The 26291-nt window shown below is 37.0% G+C and overlaps 1 protein-coding gene across 6 annotated transcripts in view; it reads left to right on the top strand.

Annotated features, from left to right (window-relative positions):
- The window catches only part of smoc1 (SPARC related modular calcium binding 1), a 56187-nt gene that overhangs the window by 10959 nt on the left and 18937 nt on the right, over positions 1–26291 (top strand). For 3 of the 6 annotated variants that reach the window (XM_037977826.1, XM_017415572.3, XM_017415565.3), the window contains exons 2-10: positions 2825–2990; positions 6672–6743; positions 9773–9885; positions 10601–10700; positions 12652–12702; positions 13168–13215; positions 16934–17017; positions 18502–18582; positions 22281–22473. In XM_037977826.1, coding sequence (XP_037833754.1) covers positions 2825–2990; positions 6672–6743; positions 9773–9885; positions 10601–10700; positions 12652–12702; positions 13168–13215; positions 16934–17017; positions 18502–18582; positions 22281–22473 — 908 coding nt within the window. The remainder of the gene's footprint in view (positions 1–2824; positions 2991–6671; positions 6744–9772; positions 9886–10600; positions 10701–12651; positions 12703–13167; positions 13216–16933; positions 17018–18501; positions 18583–22280; positions 22474–26291) is intronic. The other 3 variants (XM_017415581.3, XM_017415591.3, XM_017415599.3) reach the window with 3 other exon arrangements.

The raw sequence follows: 26291 nt of genomic DNA, 5'->3' as shown, positions 1-26291 counted from the left end.
GTACTGGGAGCTGTGGGTATTTATGGGGACCAGAACAGGTGAAACAGATGACTGTGATTACTTGGGCATGATAATATGGGCGTGGCTTGAACTGTGGATGAATGGAAAGTTAAGTGGCTGTGGCAAGAGGCGTGGCAGGAACAGATGGAGCTGTGACAATGCTGCTGTGTTTGGACTGTACAAAATGAGGACATTTAGAAGAACAAGAACATTTTTTCACTGATTGGTGCTGCTTTTGTTCTTGACTTCACCAAAATGTAAACAGTAATTTTCTTAACTTTCAAATCCTTAATGTAATTGTTAGAGAGGGCTAAACACTGCTAGCCACTGCTTGCACTTTGAGTCGCCTTGTGCTGAAAAGTGCTATATAAATAAATGTACCTACCTACCTACCTAGCCCATTTTTACCAGCCATCTTTGGTTGCTTTAGCATAAAATTCAACATACTGATTGGAAAGAATAGGTTTACTAATTCTTTCAGTTGGTACGGTACATTGAAAATATATCCATCCATTTTCTGCCTTTTATTCGTGGTCAGGTTGTGGAAGTAACAAGTCCAGGAGGTAAGCCCACACATCCCTCTCCCCAATGACACTCTCCAACTCCTCCTGGTGAATCCCAAGTTATTCCCAGGCCAGAGAGGATCTATAATCCCTCCAGCAAGTTATGGGTCTGCCCTGGGGTCTTTTCTTGGGTATGCAGGGCATTGCTCTTTATGATATTTGTTTCTTTTCTCATCCTTTCAAGTAAAACTTAAATTGTACTGATGTACAGATTCTTTCATAAAACACCCACAACAGGGCTCATATTAGATGGTCACCATCACCACCCCAAAAGCAAAACAATGAATTGAAATATGCCGCTTACTGTTTGAGTCACATTTTCCCAGCCTTTAAAAGGATCTTGTGAAAAACTGGACCTCAATTTTAACCATAAACTGGAGAAACTTTCCTGATCTGCTGGAGTCTCTGCTTTCACCTTTACAGTTCACGAGTCTGTGGGTGGAACAGTGTGACTCAGTAATGTGGGAGACTTGATGCAAAAGAGTCATTTCAACTTCCCAGACAGTGATGTCTCAAATGGGACTTAACACTTTTTTATGACAATGGAGGTAAAGGGGTTACATCCATTAAGATTGTGAGTCAGGAATGGGGAGTACAGCCAGACTGTTGGACTTTAAGCTGGAGGAGAAGCTGATGGACTTTAAACACTTTATTTTTCAGTTCTTCATGTAAACGAACTGCTTTACTATGGGGGCTGCTTGGCGATGTAGTTGTTAGCACTGTTGTCTTCTTTCTGTGTGAATGTTCTCCTTCTTCAGGCCTTTCTCACGTTTCTTCCACAGTTCAAAAACATGCCTGTTAGGTTGTTAAATTGGCCCTCAGAATTAACCTGTGAATGTGTGTGTGCAGTGTTGGGCAGACATGTTGAATTGAAAATGTTTTGCACAATAAACGTTGCGCAGTTCAAAGAGTAAACAAACAGGTATGACAATCAACTCGCTGCTGCTGGTGTCTTCGCAGATATCTGCTCTTCTGACGCTACTTCCTGTGTCCCACCCAGGAGTGTTGCTTGACACAGAGCCATACTAGGGCACAACCCCTCACTACTCCAAACGTTCAAGTACTTTATATGCTGCTATTTGCACTTGACTAACAAGACAATCGTTTTAGGACTTTCACAGTAACTTGATAAGATCTAAATGTAAATAAAATTTCTAGACTCAAACTTTCTTTTACTGATATTGTGCTATTTTTAATGTTTTAAAGTTACTGTAGCAGTTAAACATAATCAGTATACTCCAAAGACATAAAAAAATAGACTACACATGAAATAGATAGCAGAAAACACACATTTTTCTTTACTAATAAATTGTAAATTTTAATTTTTACTTAAAAAAATATGATTGTGGACATCTTTAATTTCAATCCTGAAGAGATGCTGTGCACGAACGTGCGGGTGAGTCATCGTGCACAGCAGAGGTTGATCGAGCATGTGTGAGAAATTAGTTCACACAGAACACATTGTTTGGCCAAATTAATATTTTCTGTTCAAAATTGAAAGTACTGAGAAGAAGTCCCACTGTACACTCAACTATCTGCCACAAATAAATATAACCTCCGAATATTTACGGACAAAAAGTGGTCTGCGTCCCTTTTTTTCTCTGTTGTTCTCGCTGCAACCGCAGCAGGACAGAAAGAGATGGAAGACGTCTTTCCTCACAGCAGCTCCATGTCCTGACAGGATGGAGACCCTCCTAAAACCTGTTTGAACATCTCATTGTACCACATTAGAGATGGTCTTTCTAAATCAGTAAGAAATGTTGGTGGTTTTGCAATTGCAGAATTTAAAAGTAATTGATTAATTAGCACTCTGCTAATTAGTGATATTGTCAGAATTAAACAGTAACACTTGTGCTTTGTTGACCATCTTTACAGCCTTTTTTCCACTTAATCCTTGTTTTGTCTCTTGGACATTCATGGGAGGTCACTGCACACTCTCTCCTTGGTGTATCAGGACAGACACACTGGGGCAGACAGTTATGAGAACATCACTAAATCCAACCAAATCAACATCTCTATTTGCAGAATTGCAGCATCAAACAGACTTTCTATGAAACACTACGGTTGTTCGTCAATCAATCAGCCTTCCGCTGTAGCATAATATTTAAATCTGGACTCATTCAAAAACACCTGCTGACATTATTCTGCATCCCAGTTGTTGTTGCCAAAACATTTTTGCCTTCACCTTGGGCGGTGGGTGATTAAAAAGAATAAGTTTGTACTGGTATTGTGTTAACTCTTTCCTGTATTTGTCATTGCAGTGGCTGATTGGAGACAGAGACACTCCCTGTGGGGTGGTCTGCTCGCGGACTCTGGGGAAGCCGGTGTGCGGTTCTGATGGGCGGAGCTATGAGACCAGCTGCGAGCTTCAGAAAGCCCGCTGCAGAGATAAGACTCTTACGCTGGCACACCGAGGCAGGTGTCAAGGTGAGACATGCAAAGACTTTCCAAAACAAAAACACAACTTTTCAATGAATCTGTTGAAAAAAAAAAACCCTCAAATCTGGGGGTCAGGATCTTCACATTATCATTATACGGTCAGTTCTTGTCTTCAGCTGCTGTGTTTATTTCAAATTTCAGCCTTTATTATTTATTATTATTTCATGATTGTTGTTTTGTAATTCAACCATTGTTTTCTGCTCATTTGTAAATTGTGTTTAATTGCTATTCATAGATTTTAAGTGTAATTGCTAAGAATGCTAACTGTAGTCCGTGAACATATAAATTGTAAAGCAAACCCGATGCTTGAGTTACTTTTACGCACAAAAACAGACACTGAAATGGCCTCTGATCGCGCTAGGTGAGATTTGTGGCCACCATCTTGCTAAGTGCCATGTGTAACACTCTGTACTCTGTACTTGTGACAGCCACATATTGTTAATGCATTCTGCATGCTATATGCTGTTGTCAGTCTAAAATTGCATAGAAAAAGCTTTATTTTACTAAAACAAACATATGTCATGCACATTGTGAGAACAAGTGACAAGAGAATTAAGTAATCACTCCTGTGATAAAATGATCAAGTACTCTTATAACTGTAACCAGAACAGAAAATAACTGCACTTTTGGTAATAATTACTACTTAGGCTATGTTCACATTGCAGGCAAAAGTGACCCGTATCTGATTTTTTTTTTGTCCATATGCAACCCATATCTGATTTGTTTTTATTTATTTTTATTTTTAATGACAGTCAGATTGTGACAAATTCTAATTTTTCTAATCTGACTCAGGTAGCTTTCATATGTGGTACTGAACGGGATACATATAAGATCTTTTTCACAGTGGCCTCAATCAGAACAGTCCTGCTGCATTTCATCTGACTTTTACATCATTGAAGTAGGGGTATGCGGATAGATCCAAATATTTATATTATTGATACTAACGTGATGCAGTTTAAAGTTTTGAACTCCATATGTGTTCAGCTACAGAAAAGAACTCCAGTTGCATTGTTTTTTTTACTTTTTAGATTTGCCATTACTTGGATGGCTGAAATTGGTGATATAAAAGTTGATTAGGAAACAAGTTCATTTACATGGCCCTTTGGGGCTGAGGTGACTGTGATCAGTAGTGACTACAAGCAACATATAGTAGACTGTTTTACCATCTTGTCATCTAAAGACACACTGATTTACATAACTGTATATCCAACATTTAAATTTTGTAACAAACTAATAACAATTGTGACTGTGGTTTCTGAGTACCAGTCAGTGCAATACAAGTCTGTCCCATTTGACTCTGGACTAAAAAAGTGCTGAAACTTATCAAACTGCTAGTTCTACATAATTACACATGTTCCTGCAAGATATAAATTTACCTTAGGGTTACAATGGTGGGTGACCTATCACTCTAATGCCGTTTCTGACAGCATTACACAGACAAAAAGAAAATGGTTTGGCCTTTGATGTGTTGATTCTGATAAAAGTTTATTTCTTTTGCTTTAGTTATTGCCAGCATGATCTGCTGTCAGTGCTGTTGCACTGATGGTTCCTTTCCAGATGTGTAAGCTGTCCATGTCAGAGGCAATAATTGCACCCCCATACCATCAGGGAGGCAGGCTTATAACAGGCTGGATGGTTCCTTCCTTCTTTAGTATGAAGGACATGCCACTTGAGGGCCCGAAGATCACGGCCATCTAATACTGACTGTCAGTCTTGTCCTTTGAGCTCAGAGATTTCTCCAGATTCTTGGAATCTGTTGATGATTTTATGAACTGTAGATGATGGGATATTCAAAGTCTTCCAAATTTTCCATTGAGGAACATTATTCTGAAATAGTTCCACTATTTTTAGACACATTTTTTTGCAGACTGGTGAACCTCTGCCCATTTTTACCTCCAAGAGATTCAGACTCTCTAAAATGCTTTTTTTATACCCAGTTGTCTTGACCTGTTATTGAATAACGACGTTTGAAAAATGTTCCTCCAGCTGTTTATTATTTGTACAACCTACTTTTACAGCTTTTGTTGTCCCTGTCCCAACTTTTTTGGGACAGGGACAAGTTGTTTATTATCCCTTGTACAGAACGTACGTGTCTCACAGTGTACACTGCAGCTTTGCACAAACCTCAAACAGGTTATGCAACTGCAGCCTGAATTGTAGTATTTAAATGTTTTCACATATACAGGTGAGGAAAATAACATTCTACTTACTTCTAACTATAAATTATGATTGTATTTTAAACACGAATGAACAAACAAACTGCATACAAAAGGTTTTTGTATTTACCCAGACAGTCTTAAAAATTGGATAAAATAAAAAAGACCTTTCGTTGTAGATCCTTCGATATGGCCTCAGTGTTTGAATTCTTGGCAACGATTAAATACCTGAAAATCTACACAAGATGCAAAGTGAATAAGAATGAGATATTTCCATTAAATGCTGATTGATTTACAATAGGCTAAGACAAATATTGAAGGATGGCTACATGCCATTAGGCAAAGTCAAAACTGAGTTTGCCTTTTTCTTGTCTTATTTCTCTGCATGCTCTGGGAGCTGGAGGGGGAACACATGAAAAATGAGAGGCCTAGCATTTTTTGAAAGAATATAAATAACTTGTCACCTTTCATGCCAGACTTTTAACCGAAGATCATCTTATGCTGGACCTTGTAAATGTCCTTATGTGTTATTTCACAAGATGTGTTAGCAATAGAGTTATACGTAGCCATTTTAGTGTTGGTTCATATCAACTATCTGTGGTGGACATCATGAATTAGGTTGACTCCAAATGTTATTGAGTTGTAGATATCCATTCAGTAATAAATTTATGAAAGTTTCCCTAAAATTCATCCAGTGGTTTTGCTAACAAACAAAGTTGACTCCAGTATTTGTTGTGCATCTGTCCCGTCTACCACCACAAAACATTTGAGCTCAATGTCTGTGAAATGGGCTTAGTCATAACTATTTTTGTGTTGCTAAGATCACTTTGTTTTTGGCAGCCATCTTCAATTGGGTTGACTCCAAAGGTTAGTCAGTTGTAGATGTTTGTGTGAGTGATAATCAGCCTGACAACATACAACAGACCCTTGGATTGCTTCTGTAGGTAAGGAACTTTAGCTTGTAACTTCCAATAAGCAAATACTTATTATGTACTGTTTGTGTTATCTCTCACCATCGATGGACGAAAAGCAGGTCATAATTTGTGTGAGTTTTTCCATTATGTTAGCAAAATGAACCACTGTACGATTTTAATGAACCTCTCAGAAAGTAATTACTGAATGCACATCTTCAACTGGAGTCAACCCAATTTAAGATGACCACCACAGCTAATCAACATTAATAAACACAATTGTGGCTATAATTCAATCAGTTTTACAGATATTGAGCTAAGATTTGATGTGGTAGGAGCTGAGAGCATAACATTTTTGCCATATTGCATGAGATTGTGCATAATGTTTATTACAATGTTTGACGAAAACAGCTGCAAGTTCGTCCCTTCTCATCATAAAATTATGTTAGTTTAAAAGTCTGTTATAAAAGGCCGTGGGCAATATGCATTCCTTCAAGGAATGCTACTCCTTTAATTAAACTTTAAAAAATTACATCAGTAATTGTAAAAAGTTAAACAAAAAGGTCCTAACTGCACAAAACTCTGACTTTCTTGTCTTTCAGTTAAAACCTTTCAGCTTCCGGTGGCTCCAGCTCCAACTTCTACACCTGAAGCGAGACACACAGAGTTCAAAGGTCAGCAGTGGGACACCTCCAAATCCTGAACACAGTCAAAACTAAAATGAACGAATGGGAAAAGTGGAACTAAACAAAAATATGTTTTTGATTTTCCCCTCGCTGTAGGCATGTCAAATTTTAGAGACCAGAATCACACACTTTCTTTGTCTCTTGTTGGCAGCCTGTCAGCCGCAGCACAGATTGATAGACCCAGAGTCATGGTTAGATCACAGCAGAACAACATATGCAAACATTTTGCATCCAATAATTCTCTAAGTTCATACAAAATACTCATTATGTGTGTAAGGGCAACAATAGAAACAACCACAGTGTATGTTTAGTCAATGTAATGAATAATGCATGAAGGAGACTGGAGTTTAAATCTGTTCAACTCTGGCAAAATGTCATGATTTATTTAAATTTAAATCTAAATTACATAGCTTTTGTTTTACAATATATGTATTCCAACCCAAATAGAGTTATCTACACTGAATGAGCTCTGGGTTGATATAAATAAGATCAGAATAACAGGATTTATATCCCATCTTTTATAAATTTGTGGGCATCTTACACTTCTAAATAGTGATCTCAGTGTTCTTACTCTAATCTGTCTTATTTACAGACAGCAGAAAAGTTGCATCGCAGTTTTAAAGCTTAAAAGAAAAACAACTTTGTTTTTTCATCTTTCCAGCTGAATGCTGTCTGAGAAGTGACATCATTCAGCGCTGCCAGTGTTCAGATAAGTTGGACTGAACCGACTCAAAAGGAGGGGGTGTAGAACGTAACGCCTCTTTTCAATATTAACTTTTTAGTTTGTGACTAAGAAAGTATAATTAGAATAAATAAACACTACATGTTTTTGCCCTATTGTTGGAAGTGATAACATTTTTTCAAGTCAAATAATGGGGGAGCAAAAACATAAATTTGCACCCCCACTTTAAAAAATGGAGGTGCAGCTGCTCCACATAGTAACTAGTACGTGTTGTGAATGACTCTCAGTTACTACCGCATGAAGTTTTAGCTCTGTATTTAAAAAATGTATTGATTTAAAACCATTTTTGATATTGGCTAAGGTCAATTAGGTGTGGTGGCCTTGAATTGGGGTGACTCCAAATCTTAATCAGTTGTAAATGTACAACCAATAACCTTTGAGAGTTTTATTAAAATTTGTCTGCTGGTTCATGAAACAGTACAGACAAAGAAACACACAGTTTCTACATTTTGTACAAATAAAACAATGAAAATAAAACTTTTAAAGCAAAAAGGTGGAATAACTTGTATTTATACTCTCTTGTCTAAACTTTCAGCATCATTTATACTGCTGAAGTGGTGTGTCTAAAATGGACTCCTATATGACATCAACATCATCAAATTAACACACACCACGCTCAGTTTGCAGAGGAGCGGCTCTCATACCCTCCTCTCTGAAACTACCTGACACATTCGTTGTAATAGGCTGATTGGTCCTTCAATCAAACTAACACACCAATGTTTGAAGCCTAAATCTGTGAGTATCAGCATTAGTTCCCTCCCAGAGGGGGACATGCGACAGTTCAGTTCGCTCTTATACAGAAGTACACATATTTGTAGTGTTTATATGTATTAAAATGTAGCTATAGTTAGTAAGTGTAGTTAATGAACCAAAAGAGTCAGCTAGAGGTGCATGTGATGTGTTGGAATATGAGCTTCAAAATGTTTTATCAGTAAAAAAGAAGGTAATTAAACAAATTTAACAGTCAAAAATATTGTTCTGAAACAAAACATTAGCAATCAAAACTGTATAAAATATTAAATAAGTTCACAAATTAGATCTATTTTGGCTGTCAGTCCTACTTCAGGTGTGCCCTTGTAACCTGTATTCTGTATCAATATCTGTAAAATCAGGTCAGTGAACTCAGTTTCATATTCAAAGTCACAAACACTGTTCACTTAAAGAGGAATACATTTTATATCAACAGATTATACACTGTCCCAAAATGAAAAAAGAGATAATAAATTGAGTCAAATACAAAGTGCAGAGAGAACAATGTCCAAAACAGGAAAAGTACAAGATCTCTAAGCGTCAAAATAAAATATGAAAGGTTTGTTGTGGTTCTGTGTTTAACCAAGTGTAAAGGTGTTGGTGACCCCCCCCCCCCCCCACACACACACACATTTCTGCCAATACAACAGGTTACAACACTTTTCTGAGAATGTTACATGAAACACATTTACTGACTGACAATAGATATATGTTAAATAAATTCAGAGAATTATGTTCAGTAAAACAAAGTTACAAACCAGTGATCTGGCAAGAAAAGCACCGATCTCTGTGAACTGGATTTGAGCCTAAGGCAAAGCCTTACGCTAAACAACATAGCAAATATTGGTTTTACTTACAATGTGGGCTAAATACATTAACTTTGACTGTCAGTTCCACCAAAATACAGTTGATGGAACATAAACATTACCCTGATTCTTGAAGGAGTGTCATGAAGCCTCAGGAAAATGAGAGTTACAAAAGTTAACAAATTAGCATTTTGAATGAGAATGAGCTTTTATTTACTCACTAAACATAATAACAAAAAACAATTGGTGACAATTAACATGTTATGTATAGTTGTTGTAAGCTTATGGAGCTCTTGGTTTTATCCAATATTTTTCATGCAAAAAGTGATATTTTCTTCTCACACTCAGCCTCACATCAGAGGCAAGACTGCAGAACGTAATACCTGGTAACTGGAACAGGGGGGTGGAACCTGCTCAGGTTATCTGCATTCTGATTGGCTGAGGCAATACTGTCAATCTTCTCTCCAACTCTTGGGCTCAGAATGCTAACTAAACAGTAAAAAAACACAACTCGTATTTAATCAAAACATATCACTGGGCAAAGTCACTTTATCTTCAGACTGTAGAATAGCAGCAGATGTGAACCACAGGGCAGCAAGGAGGTGTGAACAGGATGTTATTGATAACGAACACATGTCGTCAGCCCAAAAACACAGCACTGGTGTTGGAGATATACATGCAGTGTTTGAGCCCAGTCTGCCCCTGTCAATATGTTACAGATGCAGGTCAGTCAAAGTGTCGTACCGAGAGGAGCGATGCCCTGGAACAATCGAGGAGGCCTCACGAGTCCATATTTATCCCAGAATGCAACAGCGATGGAACATATGCCCAGGTGTGTATCAGATGATCCATGAATCTGAACCTTCCTCTTAACCATTTTACACCTCATTTTTCTTGGTAGAAAATTTATTTCACTTTAACATAGAATATATATATATATATATATATATATATATATATATATAATTTTTTGTTAAAAAGGACAGTATATATCGACCAGGACTGATTTATAATAGCAGTAAAAAAGTAAAACATCCAAGTAGGTGAATACTTTTATAGGCACTGTTTTTGGGCATGAATCCTAGTCAACACTGGCCTGCATTTTTAGTTTAATGTGACACAAAGTAGACGCTCCACTTTATCATCAGTCCATAAAAAGGATTCGATCCTTGCTCTTTTATTCACCATTCCTCGTCTTTTTCTTCTTGTTGTGTTTACAGTTAGAGCATGTAAGCTTAATGTGCATGCTTCACCTCTCGTTTCCTGTTCCTGGTGTATTTTCATTGCTGTTTTACAGTGTCACATACATGCCTGGCATAGTTACTACAGTATTTTTGTGTATTTTCATCTACATACACAAAAACCATTTTAGAAAATACAAACAAGATAAAACAAAATATAACAAGATAAAAAAAGACAATCCTCTGTGATCAAGTATGTTTTTTATTCACCATCTATTATTAACTTCCATTCAAATTTATGCAAACCTAATTAGGGTCATTGTTATTTTGCATATTTACATTTTTCTCCTTTTTTTACCTGTGCAGGTCCAGTGTCACACTCTGACAGGTTACTGCTGGTGTGTCAACAACGATGGCAAGCCAGTGAGTGGCTCTTCTGTGCGCAACAGGACACCGGTGTGTTCAGGTACTTTGGGTGGGCACTTGGCAACCTGTGGATAAAATAAACCACTTCAGTTTTGTTTTTGGTTTTACTCCACCTAAAACATGTGTGCCATACTATTGTATTGCACATGTGTATTACATGGTAAATAGCAGGTGCAAGATCAACAACAAAGCTAATAGCCATGTATGGACCTCTTAGCCCTCTTGCCCCACTAAGTGTTTTCAGCAGATTAGAGGAGAAAGAGTAGAGCTCTCTACACTCATCCTGGATGGAAACACTTTATGATAATCACCATTGTTTTTGTTAAAAAAGATTATACTCAGGGGGTTTTGCCAGAATTGGATTGCACAGCAAATAAAGCATCTAATGAAAGTGGACTCTTGCTCCTTTGAAGTTATTTAGCAAAAGACTGTGGCTCACTTCTGTCTTTGTGTGCCTTCATAGTGGAGCCTCCTGGGTCTTCTTCAATGAAGCCCATTATGATTCAAAATGTGATGGATGGTGTAATCAGAAAGTAACAACCTTGGAGTTCAGCTCGAATGGTTTTGGATGGTTTCCTTGGCTCTTTTACTACCAGCTGCACCATCTGTCTGATCAACCCGGGGTTGCAATTTTTCTTGCATCCACATCCTGGGAGGTTGATACAGTCTCATGAACTTTCTACTTTTTAATAATCTTGTCAGCTGTGGTCAAAGGAACACGAAGCTGCTTGGAGATGCTCTTGTAGCCTTTACCTTTAACATGGATATGTATAATCTTCTTCCTGAGCTGCTCTCAGCTTTGCTTTCTCTGCTCCATGTTCAGTGTGGCGAACACAACCAAACCAAACTACCCAGTGGCTGTTTGTTCCTTTTAAAAAAGCTGGATGTCTAATAAAAAGCTTGAGGGCTCCTGTGATACTAATTAAGGGCAAACACTTAGTTTGAAAAATGGCTACAATGCAAAGATTAATAATCTCTATAAAGGTATCAACAAATCTGTCTGAAGGATTTTAGCATATCTTTGTAAAATAAACAATAAATCATTTCTTCTCACATTTTCTGTTACTCGATCACACACTAAAGACATGCAGATATACATTAGCCGATTGCTTTTAACTGAATCACATTTCACGAGAAATGATGCATTGTTTTATTGAGCTGGAGGGATGCCAACAAACTTGTCAGCATCTTCTCTGCCTTCTGTGTGACTAATCACCTCTGGTACGTTTCAGTATCGTGAAGAGAGTGCGAAAGTTCACAACTGTAACAATACTCTATCATGCTAGAGTGTTTGTAGGATCTGGTTAAAGCATATTCCTGTGTATCAGATGTAAACCTTGTTCTGGATCATACGTCACAAATCAGTGTCCAAAGTCTAGAAAAACGTTTTACATTTTTCGTTTTTCTTTGGAAAGTTTATATTGCAGTTCATTCAAGCATAAATAATACCTGCTGAATTTTCTGCTAATTCAAATTCAATTCAAAAATACTTTATTAATCCCGAAGGTAAATTAAATAAATAATTGAAAATAAAATAATTGAACAGGCAGAGTTAATTAATCAATTGTAACTCCTAAAATGAGTCGTATTCACAATTAGTACGTCTTATTTATTGTTTTCAAGCAAATTTTCCAAACACTCACAGTATCTAGGTTCTGCAACTCATTCGGTGGATTAATACATTTTTTTTAGTGTCAAAGTTTCTTCATTTTTTGAATTTCTCAGTGTCTCTAAGAACACCTGAAATATAGTTTACTGCCAAACAGCAACATCTATATTTCTCTGTCCTGCATAAGATCCAATATCTTCTTGGTTTCTTGCAAAGGTATGTAAGATACCAGAATCAGAATCTGGGCACAATAAACGTGATCCTGGTCAGCTGCTATAGATGAACGTGCGTAACTTATTTTCCCTCTCAAACCACTTTTGTTGACATGCTAAACACCCCTGGAGACAATGACCCAAATAAATTACCATGCATACATTTGCAGGAAACCTCCGTGAATATATGGGAACTAATGCTGGGAAAAGTGGATTGCCAGGTAGTAAATTTCCTTTTCAGACCTTTCATTCCAATTTTTTTCCTTTGTCTTTTCATTGTGATTGGTTGAATCTTTTAATCAAAACCTTTTTCTTCTCCACTCAGTGCATCCATGCATGACGCCAACTACCTGCATGCATCAGACTCAAATAATTTGAAAACTTGATTCATTTATTTTAATTTTGCTGATATATATATTTTTTTACAGATGGAGCAGACTGTTCAGATTTGTGTTAATACAGACTCAATTTAATGGGCTCATGGTTTCAGTGTGAACATCTTTATGTAATCTGTGTAAATGTTGCTTTTCTGTGGGTGTGTATTCTGTATTTACACACATCACAATGCAAAATCCAATTGAAATACACAATTTTGGAGGAAAAGACACAAAATCTGCTGGTTCTAGCTGTTGTCTCCCAGGCTTTGTTCGTGTTCATGTTTCCTCCCCTCCCGTCACTTCTTGCAGGGTCAGTAACCGATAAGCCACCTGGGCCACCGACCACGGGGAAAAAAGGTGAGCTGAGATCTGTTGTTTGTTGTGTGTGCATGCGCTGATGTCCCTGTTTGAATGGGTGAGCGCGAAAAAAAAAAAAATCACGAGTTCAAAATCTCCCTTGACCTGATTTTGTTTCGGCGGACGTGTGCAAAGTCTATATTTGTGCAACAAAAGTGCTACTTGGAGGTTATTAGCAATGTGGGACAAATTTTGTTTGCGTTAGTCACAGTTCTTCTTTGTAAACTTTGCCTTATAAAATTGTTAGACATGTCACAGTTGAATGCAAAACTGTAACATGTTTTCTTCAATGAATTCAAGCAATAGAAACACCATAAAGTAAAGCTTTTGGGAAGTATTTGTTTCTCAGTTCTGGATTTTTAAAAATCTTTTTGATGAACAGAGGACCTTGTTTCAATCATTCATAATTAGAGTCTCAAACTCATATACTGCTAAATACTTTTGGAATTCCTGGTGGTCCAGGCTGCAGTATCATGTTTGAGACCCTTATTGTGAATAGGAGTACAGTGAGGCTCACCAAAGGTACTGACTGCAAAGTCATGAATAATAATAATTAAAAAAACTCACAAAGTAAGAGACAAAACCCACACAATATTATCACATTGATGATTAATAAGTCCTTAAATTAAAAAAATAGTAAACAAAATGATATGATATATGATATTATGATAGCATGATAGTATGTGAAAGCTCTTTGGTAGACAACAATGCAACAACCGAGCAGCAGATACGCTTCTCCATGGCAGTGCAAGCTTCTCCTTTTACGTCCTCCTGGCGTAGAAGTTCAAGATGGCCATGACCTCTCCTCCATCTAGTAGAATTGTTCCCCCTTGAGCCTCTGTTGTTTCCGAGTCACCCTAAACGGATTACCCAATTAGTTGCAAAGAGGCTTAAGGACAATAAAAGTCAATGTTTTAGAGTGGCCATCATAAAGCCCTGATTTCAATCCCATAAAATCTTTTTGGCAGAGCTGAAAAGGTGTTTGTGAGCAAGGTGGCCTACAAAACCAACTCAGTTACACCAGTTCTGTCAGGAGAAATGGAACAAATTCCAGCAAATTAACACGAGAAGCTTGTAAAAGAAAATGCCAAAATGTCTGACTCATGGTATACAGTTTAAAGGCAATGCTATTAAACACTAAGAAAGTGTATGAAACTTGTGAAAAACAGTATATGTAAACATCTGGTTTCAACTCTACATTGAAAGTTGTGATACAGTTACAGCTACAGTGCAGTCTCATACAAATAGCTGAAGGACAACAAAAACATCTAAAAGATATGAGTAAATACATTTTATGTCAGTGTTATGTAGACACATGATGATAATTACATTTTGTCAGCCAAAATCAGCAAAATTTATATTGTTTATCATATTGGATTTTCAGCATGTATTCAACTGTATCTTTGTGGTCTTTAGGTATGCAACTCCTGACTAAATGCTCAGAACACATTACGCTGCTTTTAAAGAGTGTTTGCAATACAAAACTTTATAGCTGTCTCTTATGTCTTATATAGTCTATAAATCAGATAGTACCTTACTGGGCTGCGACTTTTGGAGACTAGTTGGCGACTCAAAATTGATAGAAAATAATTTGTTTGCGATGAAGTGAAAAGCAAGCTGTGTGGCTGCAGTTTGAGGGACCGGTTTTTGAAGATCACAGCTGTTTTCATGTCCATGACTTGCAAAACTGTATTTTAGGCTGTGCATATTATTTCCCACCTCCACCCATATTGAACCCAACCCTGCTTTGTACCCACCTCAGCAGCCGCCCCCAAGTTTATTTCTAAATGAAGATGGGCAAATTTGACAGACCAGGACAAGTTGGCTGCCAGAGGAGAACCCCCCTGCAGGTGTTAAAGTACAGCTCCAGTACTTCTGAGACTGGTTGGAGACGTTTGCAATAACTTTTTGACTATTCTGAGAGAATAGTCTAACATTTTCAAGCTACAACACTGCGAGCTTCTGGGATTTGCAAGGAAACCTGGAACCTCTGCAAATGTTTCAAGAGATTGTGGAGACTGCTTTGCTTATGCTGTTCACCAACTAGTTTCCAACAACCACAGCCCAGTCAGATACTGTTTATAGTGACCGCAATTTAGTTAAGTGGGAGAGTAAACATCCAAACACAGCCTAAAAGGTAATCAATTATGGATGTGTCCAGTGATTTTTTTGAGAGTTTCATCAAAATTTCTCCATCAGATTATGATTTAGACAAACACTTGTGGACACATGCAGGCTTATTACTTAATCAAACTTGACAAGAAAATCCTGCCCAGTTTCAGTTTATGTTTGTCTGAGACTAACTTCAGACACACTGTAGTTTATTTACAGATGAGTCAAATCAGGTCGGACTGACTTTAAAATGTTGTAAATGTATTGTGATGTGATCAAACTGAAGAACTCCTCTGTACTGTTTGTTGAATGTCTTCCAACATTTTCTGTTTGCTTTCGACTGAATTATTTTCTAAAGAAATGTTTCAGGTTCTACCAAACTACACAGGGGTGAGTATTCTAGGCAGCTCACAGCATCAAATATGATCTGTTTCAGCTAGAGTTGCTTTAGCTGTCTGAATATTTACTATAAGTTGCGTTAAAACATGAAATTAATTAAAATAAATTATCATTATTTTTGTTTTAATACTAGAGTAAACTTTTTTACTTTTTTACATGAATTTTAATTGTGTCACATAGAACTGTTTTGTTTTGATCCACAAACTAAGAGCAAAACTCTTGATGCAAATTCTAGCTAGCTAGAAATAAAAAATGAGTTTATTTTTTTATGTACTATGATGACAGTGCAGATTAATGAACATGCGTTTACTGTGTAAGTGTGCCAGAATTAGGCAAGAAAGCTAATTTACATGTTGATGGTGAAACACTTAAGAAAGGGAATAAAATTAAATGAAATGCACAATACATAAAATATAGCACATATGCACAAACAAGACAATAAAAGTGACAAAAATACAAATACCGTAAAATACCGTAGGTAATTTTAAAAGTGGAATAAGTGGACGAGTTTGGTCAAGCTGGTGGAAAACTGTTCTAATATTTATAATCTTTGATTGATAACATAGCAAGTCCAAATGTTTTACATCTATTCAGTACCTCACAGTCACATTTACTGGTGGCCTTTGTACCAACACCACGTCCACGTCTGTGTGATACAATCAAGGGAGGTCGGGCAAGTCCATGTAAAATATTATATAATGACAAGTATATCTGAAATGAAGAAACTTTTGGAAATGTAATAAATTATGTTTTTTTAAAATGTTACAATGATGAATTAGGAGTGGCTTTTGATCATAAACTTTTAGGGCTTTCTTAAAACGTGTTTTAATATTTTCAAATTTGATCAATTTGTGAATGTCATGTTGCGTGTAAGAAAAATCATTAAATGTAGACAAGTATATCCTAGCAGAATCAATCGTCAAGTGTAGTTTTATTGATTTAAAGGTTTGAAGATGAATTTTAATAGTATTCTTAAACATTTTTTAATATGTGTGTGAGTGTATTGCAGTGTGACTGTGAGGTGTGAGAAGGATGTACTGATGTGGGTGTGCAGAGGCACTTGGGGGTGGTTGTCTCATGTTTTTCTGTTATTCCATCTTTCTTTCTCACTGTTTTTTTCTGTCTGTTTCTCTTGGCCGGGCCATGTGCAAATCCCAACCATTCAACAGTTATGGAGAGTAGATTGTATTAACCTCAATAATGGTAGTCTCTTTCCGTTTCTTTCTCACTCTTAATCCAGATGATGGCTCCAAGCCCACGCCCACCATGGAGACGCACGTCCCCCCTGAGGGTAAGCCCCCTCTAACTGCTCTTCCACTTGTAACAGCGTTGATATGTCACTGAGATCAGTGGTTCTCATCTGGTCTGGCTTCAGGACTCACCATCAATCCTTAATGACAAGATGTGACCCAAATTGAGGAAAATTTTCATTTGTCAGATTTATTGAATGAAAAGATGATGCAGTTTGAACCTGTTGTAGTAGAACAAAATATGATAAACCAAAACAACCATCAAACGGCGATGATAGAGGGGGAATTATGGCCATTTGCACTCAGTTAGCTACATTTTAATTAAAACCAAAACTCCTCACTTCGGAAACTTCAAGATTTTTTAACAAACTCAAGCTGTGCTTTTACGCACAAATATGAAAAAAAAGTCCAAGTATTAAAAAATATAGAAAAGACTCAAAATATGTAGTTTTAGTCACAGATGTGCACAGCCATGTCGCTTTAATTTTGAACATGTCAAAAAATAAATAAATTGTGCAACAAACTCTCACTCAAGATAGTTTCAGAGTGTTCACAGGTGTCTCAAATTAATCTGTCTCAAGAGTACTAGAGCTGTATTTTGTTAACACTGTTTATTGAATTTTAAGCATATTAAATCAAATCAAATAATAACAAATAACCAGACAACCCCCATTTAGGCACCTACAAACAAGTAGAAGAAAATAAATACAATAAAATAAATAATGTAGGAATTAAAAAATCTATAGGTACATATACATTTCCATGTCACATCTTATCATTGTGGTGCTGAGTTCAGAATGATCTGAAAATCTGTGCCTTTAACACAGGACAGAAAGGGATTCCAGGTTTTCAAATGATCCAGCGTTATGGGTCAAAATCAGCCCAATTTTTGTCCAATTTAAGAAAATAAAAAACAAAGAACCTCTGCAATCTTTAATTGTACTGTATATGTAGGTGGAGCTGCAGATTTCGAGTTTAGCAATTTAGCCTCTTGGCCAGCAGAGTTGTGAATGCTATTAAGTCCTTTTTATCAGGAGAGAGAGCAAATCAAGTAGGCCACTCCCTGAACAAGACAGTTAAAACATTAGGAGTAATGACCCCTCCAGTAATATTAAATGGTATAAGAAAAAGCAAAAAAAGGCTCCAACAAGCCATAACCCAGTGCAATTGGGCCTTTAAAGAGGTAATGTGCATACCACATATTCCTACTGTCTTTTGTGGGTTAAAAGAATCAGATTATTCCAGCACATCACTAGAGCTGTCATGAATTTAATATTGAACTGTAAGATCCTTTTTTGTTTGTTTGTTTGTTTTTTACAAATACACCACTTAATCTAATAAAAAAGTCCAGATGTCAAAAAATCCTATTCTTTTAATGATGTTGAAATCAGAGACCTTGATTAATATTTTAAATATATATTTATTTTTTTATTTTTCAGCTACTGAAAAGTTTCTAAACCTCCTTGTGATCACTACTTGTGATCACATGAATGTGTGAAAAATGATTTTCTTTCTGTCGCTGCAGAAATAACTGCTCCAACTCTCTGGATTAAACATCTGGTTTACAAGGAGAATAAACAAAACAACTCCACCTCCAAAAAGCAAGGTGAGAACACGCGCTGACTCTGATAGCAATAGATTTTACTTCTTCATAGAGCCCTATTGAAGCATCACACAAACTAAATATCTAGTAGGAACAATCTTTCTGATTTAATTTAGTGGTAAACTTTTAACACACATTTGTACCTTTTTTATGAAGGATAATAAGTCAAGTATTTTGTTTTTAGCATTACTGTTCTCTTATGACCACTACTGAACAGCTTAGTTGAAAGTTGAACCTGCGCCCTTTTACATGCCAGGTGTCAGTGCTAACAGTGAGATAGGGTGAGAAGTTTGGTTATCCAGGACAGACTTGAAGTAGAGCCACTGCTCCTCTACATCTAGGAGGAGCTAGTTGAGGTGGTTTGGGCACAAGGGATGTGTTCTGGACATGTCCAACTGGGAGGAGACCCCAGAGAAGACCAAGGACATGCTGAAGGAGTCTGGCATAGGAACGTCTTTGAATCCTCCTGGAAGAGCTGGAAGAGGTGGCTGTGGAAAGAGATGCCTGGGCCTCCCCACTCAGCCCGCTGGCCCCGTGACACGACTCTGGAACGAGCCGCAGATAATGGATGGGTGGAAAGTCTTAACCCTAGTCTTAAAAGCAGACAGAGTGTCAGCCTCAGGGACAGGAAGTTGATTCCAAAAGAGAGGAGCTCGAAAAGTGAAAGCTCTGCCTCCCATTCTACTTTTAGAAACTCTAGGAACCACAAGTAAACCTGCATTCTGAAGTGCTCCGTTAAGACCGAAGTGCTCTAAACAGGAAATAATCACTGGATGTACAGCTACAACTGAACTTTACTGTGTTTTTCTCTTCTTAAAAGCTGGAAAATATGAGTGCTCATCCAGCAGCACTGCACACCCGTCTCAGTCACTGGATACCCAGTTCTCGTGATTAAAAGCTATGTGGAGTCTGTGTTTGTGACATGTGTTTGCTTAGGCACAGCGAGCAAAGTCCAATTTTCAAACAGACCTTTTGTTGCCAAACTTTGATGTGCTTTTGACCAAATGTCACACTCTGTGAGGAAGCATTATTAGACAAGCAAACAGCAGAACGTTGACAGGAAATAATATCATCTAAGAGCTGTCTTAAAAAATTATTCTTTTGTCTTTTCACTCTGTTATGTCTTGTATGGAGCAGCGTGCAGAATTCAATAAATGTGTTGAAAAGTATTTACAGTTCATAGAGAAAGACAAGATAAAGTTGTCTTTAATCAAACCCTTCATCAGCTTTCTGTTTTAGCTGTTCTGCCATTAAAACACACGCACCTACAAGCCTCCTCGCAGAGTTCCTTTGCTGCAGCTGTTTGAACTGCGGCGAATGCTTCCTAGAAACAATATTGCAGTGATTACTTCACAGCTGAAAGCCATTGGAGTGAAGTGAAGAGGAGAAAGTGCATGGAGATGAGGGGGAGGTGTGCAGGTTTAAAAAAAATTATCAGGGAGAGGCAGAGGAGGAAGACTTGGAGAGGTGAAAGATGCTTAAAAACGAACTTACCTGGCTCTGCGCCCAGATAATGATAGCCAGAGTGGAATGCATGATATGGTGCAGAGCCGCATCTCATCATCTTTTATCCATTAGCATCTTACTCTGAGGGAACAATGAGCAAACTGTGACAACACATTCAGTGTTCCACTCGTTTGGGTTTACTTTTTTTTCCAGAAAAAAAAAAAAAGTGTGTTTTCTAAGAAGTTGGGGGTCTCGTCTTTCAGTTCCTGCCAGGACAAGAGACGTAGAAAAAGAAACATAAAAACAACAAAACAAATAGAGAAAGAATGCGGAGGCTGGAGGCAGGCAGAGAGGATGCAGATTAAGTTTCCCATCCACACAAACCCAAAGGGATGCCAGCATCCAGCCTTTTTCCATTTATATGTACAAAAACTATTTTCTTTTGGAAACCTTAGTGCCTGGCGCCAGCATAACCTCTGTATAATAAACAGTGCCGAATAATTTGGATGTGAGTTAACCTTGGCGAGGACAGAGCTAAGAACACTTGAGTGTGAGTCTTCACAGAAGAGAAATGTTCATGGGGACATATTTAGCTTTGTGTTGGCAGACACGTTGGGGAAATCTGACCTCGCCACCTCCTCCTCAGCTCGACTCAGGCCTGCTGCAGCATCTGCCAATACCTTCATGTCCACTTTATTTGATATCACCATTAAGGATGAGGGTTTTTTTCTTTTCCCAAAGACACAAAAAAACCTTTCAACTGTGCTTAGGAAAATATTTGTTACCGACTAAGATGACTATACTACTTCGAAAGTGAACTTAAGCTTTTTGTTTTATTTCTGTTATAACAAATTTAAAAGGGTTGATAGAGAGGTCATAATTATTCATTCTAATGCTTTTGTTTTTTTTCTCATTTTGGTCTGGGTAGAGCATAAAAACAATTCAATTATTTGATTTAGATTTATAGTTGTAGTACAGTTATCAAACACCAAGTCTATGTTTGTAGCCCAGTATTGTTGCAGCAATGTCATTTTTACATTTGTGCTGAGAAAATTTTTAATTGGACCTAAAATGACGTAAAGGAAGCTTCCGACCTCCACAGATAATAGGTAAACTCATGTTTGAGTAGTTCATTTCTGTTGATTTTCCTCGAAGAATAAAAGTGTTCCCAAGTAGGTATTACTTGTAGCTGTTTTATAGTTGGTTTTAAAAGAAATATTTGATTGCTTAAGCATACTTTTGCAAACAGAGCCCATTTTTTCAGAACACTTCACACAATTAGCAGAACAGTGCAAATCTTTTACAAAACAGAAGACTTTTTATAAAAATTATACAACAATTTATTAAACTGTATTTTGTCACTGTATCAAACTCATTGCTAAAAATAAATCTTTTTGCACACTGATGGGCTAAACCTAAAGCACTTTTACTTACTTTATGATAAGTATAAGTACAAATGAAGTTTACAGAGAAGGTAAAAATAAATTCATCAAGCAGCTCTACACAAGACCAACACTGCAGGCTGATGAAAATATTTATTTTTTACCATAAAGTGAAGTCAGTCATTGTAGAAGTCAGAACTAATAATATCCTAGTAGGCATCTATTCACTTAGCTGGATCTGGACGTAAGATTTTATCAACATCACAGGACATGTCCTTAATTGCCAGGCATTATGGGAAGAGCCTCTTTGTGTGAATCCATTCCTACACAGGTGCTGTGTAGTGCAGGGTCTTCTGGGGCCTCTTGTGGCTCTTCAGCCCCTCTGCAGTGGCTCCTTGTAACTTGGAACAAAAATAAATCTGAGTAATGTTTAAATTTCAACTGAAAATAAGAATACTTTCAAAAGTTTACCAGTCCAGATTTAATGCAATAAGTGCATTAGATTTCTGCAGCAGAATGAAACTAATTACTATATATGCACAGCATCCTGCCATTTCAGTAACACAGTGAGATGAATATGTATGTACATAAGAATAAAATACGGTAATACAAAATTTTTGTCATTTTTTGATAGATTCAAAACAGTTCATGTCTGCCTCAAAATGCATCGAAAAATAGATTATAAACCTTACGCCTAGCTCAGACAAAGTTGAGCTCTTTTGTTAAACACAAAGACAGTGAGCTAAGGTGTCCCAATACAAACCAAAGAGAGGTAGGAAATAATATTGCTGTGGTTGTTGTTGTCTTGTTCCTGCTTTTTGAGAGTGTTTGCTTCTGAGTTTGCCTGACCGAGTCAATTTCTCCTGGTTTTAGAGAAAGGTCCCTCTTGTGACCAGGAGAGACAGATCGCCCTGGAAGCAGCTGGCCAGAGTCCTTACAACACCATTTTTATTCCAGACTGCGGAGCTGGAGGTCTTTACAAAGCGGTCCAGTGCCACCAGTCGACTGGTTATTGCTGGTGCGTTCTGGTGGACACGGGACGACCTATCCCTGGAACCTCTGCCAGGTAATATCATTTATCAAAACACACTGAAAGAAACTGCATGGTTACTTTTCTCTTGTTACTTTAATAAATAATTTATTTACAGTGGTGTTGCACACAGTAGCCAACCACTATATTCAAAATGGCCTGGCGAATGCTGTAAAGAGTAAAGTGCTCAATGACTATGTGATTTTAGGAATAATGTGATTTTAGTTTTCAAATTAAAGGTTCAGCATTTCTTAAAGGAATACATATCACCTGCCACCTTTCATTCCAGAGATTTGGACTAAGATCAACTTATGCTGAGAAATGATGGAGTTATAGCTGTTTTGGACAAACCTCAAAAATAAAGTTATATCCAATTTCACTTGATCTTGCAAAATGTCATGTGGTCTGTCAGCACTAGGACCATGTGTTATGAATGTCTCTCAGATTTTAGCTCAATATCTGTGAAATCAATTAATAGCCATTGTTGTGTTGGCTAAGGTTTATTGGCTATGGTGGTCATCTTGAATTGGGTTGACTTGAAATGAGGGTCATTAGGGTCTTTGTTTGTCTGGCTCACAGAGAGATGTTTTGGTAACATGCATGAAGGTGTGAATTAGAGGGTAAATGACTGGGTGTCAGGCTCAATGCTTTACTGTAAATTTTAGAAAGTTGAAATTGGAGATCTCCTCCTCTGTTTAAAGTTTTTCTCTCTCATCTGAAATAAATGGCTTCCTTCACCCCTTCTCAAACTATCTGTCTTCTTTGTACAAAATAAGAACATTTCAGTTCTCTAAACAGTGTCCCTTATCCTTCAGGTGTAGGGTGCACAGCTCATGAACCTCGAGAATTGTGCAGTTTAAAGCTTGGAACTCCACATTCTCTAGTTTTGAATTGATAAAGCTTTCCGCATGGGAATCAAAATGTCTTCAACTACAGAACAGAAGTCCAGTTGCTTTGTTTTTTTTCAACTTTTTGAATTAACCAATTCTAGATGTAAATCCAGTGATTTCGTGAAAGCCAAAATTTTAGGCAAAGATGTTGCGAAATTGGTAGTGCTTGGGTACCTCACCAAGTTGTAGCTCAATATCTGTAAAATCAACTAAGTTTTTTTTTTGTAAGGTTTTTTACTTGTCATGATCTTGAGTTTTTTGTGTGGTTTTTGGTTTCTTTTGGTTCATTCCTTTTCTAATTGTGTTTCATTTTGTTGATTCAGCCTGTTTTGTCTTATCGTTCCCTGTGTATTATTTAGTAATGCTCTTGCTGTTTTCTGGTTTTCCACCCCTGTCATTCTCCATTTCATTCCCTCGGTCAGTCCTGCTTCTCATCTCTCACCTGTCTTTCATTTACTAATTAAACCAGCTGCACTCACTTGTTCTCATTCGTTCCTGCCTCTTCAGACTCTCGGTTTTCACTCATCAGTCCATCATCCTGTTACACTTTTTGTTCTCCTGTGTGCTCATTGTTGCTTGGATTTCTTTTGTATCATGTTTTGATGGCCTGTCATCCTTTTTTTTTATTTGGTAATTAAAAATCTTTATCTTTATCTTTTACAAAACCTATCCTTACTTGCCAAACTTGACTTTAACTCTTGAATGGATTGTTAATCTGGGTGATAATTAAATTCTAGCTGTGTTGTTAGATCTGCAGAATAGAATTATTTTGAACAAAACAAATAAACAAAATGAACAGCTGAAAATTAGCTGTAATTTACTTTACATGTTTTTTTTTCGTCCAAATTTAGACACAAACTAGCCAAGAACTATATATTTTTTTAAAACTACAAATGTGGACTTTAGGGCAAAAAAGTTCAAAGTTACTATTGGAGTCATTTTTTGTCCCAATAAAAATATGTATCAAATTTCATGATAAACCAAACAGAAAAACAAACATCCATCCAGGCACAGCACTCCTTTTAGAGCCAGCCTTTTGCAACTCAAGGTCTTTTCAAAAAGTCATTAGTTTCAAGTCATAATGTAAGTATTGGTTAACTTGTTATCAACAGTTTCTCTACTGACTTCGAAGTGTTTACTCTGCTTTCAGTAACTGGCAAAAATATGTCAAATATTGATGCCTTTGTTTCATTTTTGGTCACAAAAACATTTTTTTTATTTGAATGGGGAACATAAATATTAAACTTTTAAAAACAAAAAACTAGGAAACCCCCGCATATTGAAATAATGATAAGCCCACTACAAAAAGGTGGTTGATGTTGTAAATGAATAATTTGTTTGACTACAGCACAATTTTAGTTGTGGATTCAAGCATTTTCTTTTTCTTTTTAATACAAAATGAAAATAAAATTATGTATTCTTTTTAGGCTTTTTGCAGTTTCTTTCCTCTGGACATCAATGACGAGGGAGATTTTAGCTCTTAGAGTGGGTATGCAGATGGTAAAAAAAGAACTGACAAGTTGCTGATGGTTTAAAAACAAAAAGTCAAATGAGACACATATGCTCACACATTTTTATTACATTCAAAAAGCATGGCTACACCAGCCAGGAGAAAATGAGTCATACCACAGTTAGTTGTGGTTTTGAAACAAAGAAATGTGAATATCAAGTTGTTGTTTTTTTAGCAAGCGTTTATAAAAAGAAAGGTTGGTCTTCATCAATGAGTTCTTCTGTACAAATTAAGGGCATTGCATTCCTTGAAGGAATGAATATCAACTGCCTCCTTTCATGCCACAGTTTTAAACTAAGATTGAAAAATTATGCAGTTTTGATCAATCTTTAAAAAGATTATGTGTTATATTTGAAGAGATTGTTATGTGCCGTATCCTGTGGTGTTGTATGGTCTGTCAGCACTGGGAGTACATGTTGGGATTGACTCTCAGCTATAACCAGTTCTGTATTTGTAAAACTGACAGAGGTATAACCTTTTTTAGTTTACTGTGGTTCGGTCATCGATTCAAGTTGGCTGTGGCAGTCATCTTTAATCGATTTGACTCCAGAAGTTACTCAGTTGTAGATGTTCACCCACTGATTACTTTCTGAGCGTTTCAACAAAATCTATCCACTGGCTCATGAGGTATTTTGTTAACAGACAGACAAATTGGCAAAAGTTTGAGGAGTACTCATGACCAAACACATTATTCTGATGTAAAAACCCTTTCATCCACCTTCAAATCTTCAAGAGGTGGGTGATAATAATTCAATTAAATTTAGTTCAATTAAGTTTATTCTTATAGTGCCAGTTTACAACAAAGGCGTCTGTAAAGCACTACACAGCAAAGACCAACAGATCTAATTGCATTGGAATGGATTTTTTCCAAAGCAATAGAGCACTTAAGACGATCTTTAGCAAAGATAGCAACTCCTCCTCCTCTTGTCAGCATATCTTGCCAGTAAAGACTGTACCAGGACAGTTTTAAGTCAAGATAGGAAACAGATTTATGCAATCACGTTTCAGAAACAAAAACAAATTCTGGTTTTGAACACTCAACCCGGACTCTGATCTAATCCATTTTAGATAATAGGCTTCTAGCATCAATGCAAGGAAATCCCAAACCCTTGCGGGAACAATAATCATCAAAGAATAAATCACTAGACAGTGAGGAAGTATTTAGACGGGCTGAGTTGCTGCATGGGTCTGGGTGGACATGACTTTTCCCAGAAATCAGGAGGAGTAATAAAATAAGAAGATGACAAAAAACAGAAAGATAACTAACACATGGTTGTTTTATAAACATAAAATCATATATAAACGGTAATAAAAACATTATAAAAAGCTCTTATGTTGTCTCATGATAATAAAAAATGTCCAAACAAAAGGAAATCCAATGGAATTTCTACAACCCGAGTAACCATAAAACAGATCAGGTCCGATGACGGAGCCCGAGCTGAGCCTGATCGGTG

Source organism: Kryptolebias marmoratus, linkage group LG10 (genome assembly GCF_001649575.2).
Source record: "Kryptolebias marmoratus isolate JLee-2015 linkage group LG10, ASM164957v2, whole genome shotgun sequence".
Lineage (NCBI taxonomy): Eukaryota > Metazoa > Chordata > Actinopteri > Cyprinodontiformes > Rivulidae > Kryptolebias > Kryptolebias marmoratus.
The sequence above is the reverse complement of the archived record's forward strand: the minus strand, read 5'-3'. Positions and strand labels throughout refer to the sequence as shown.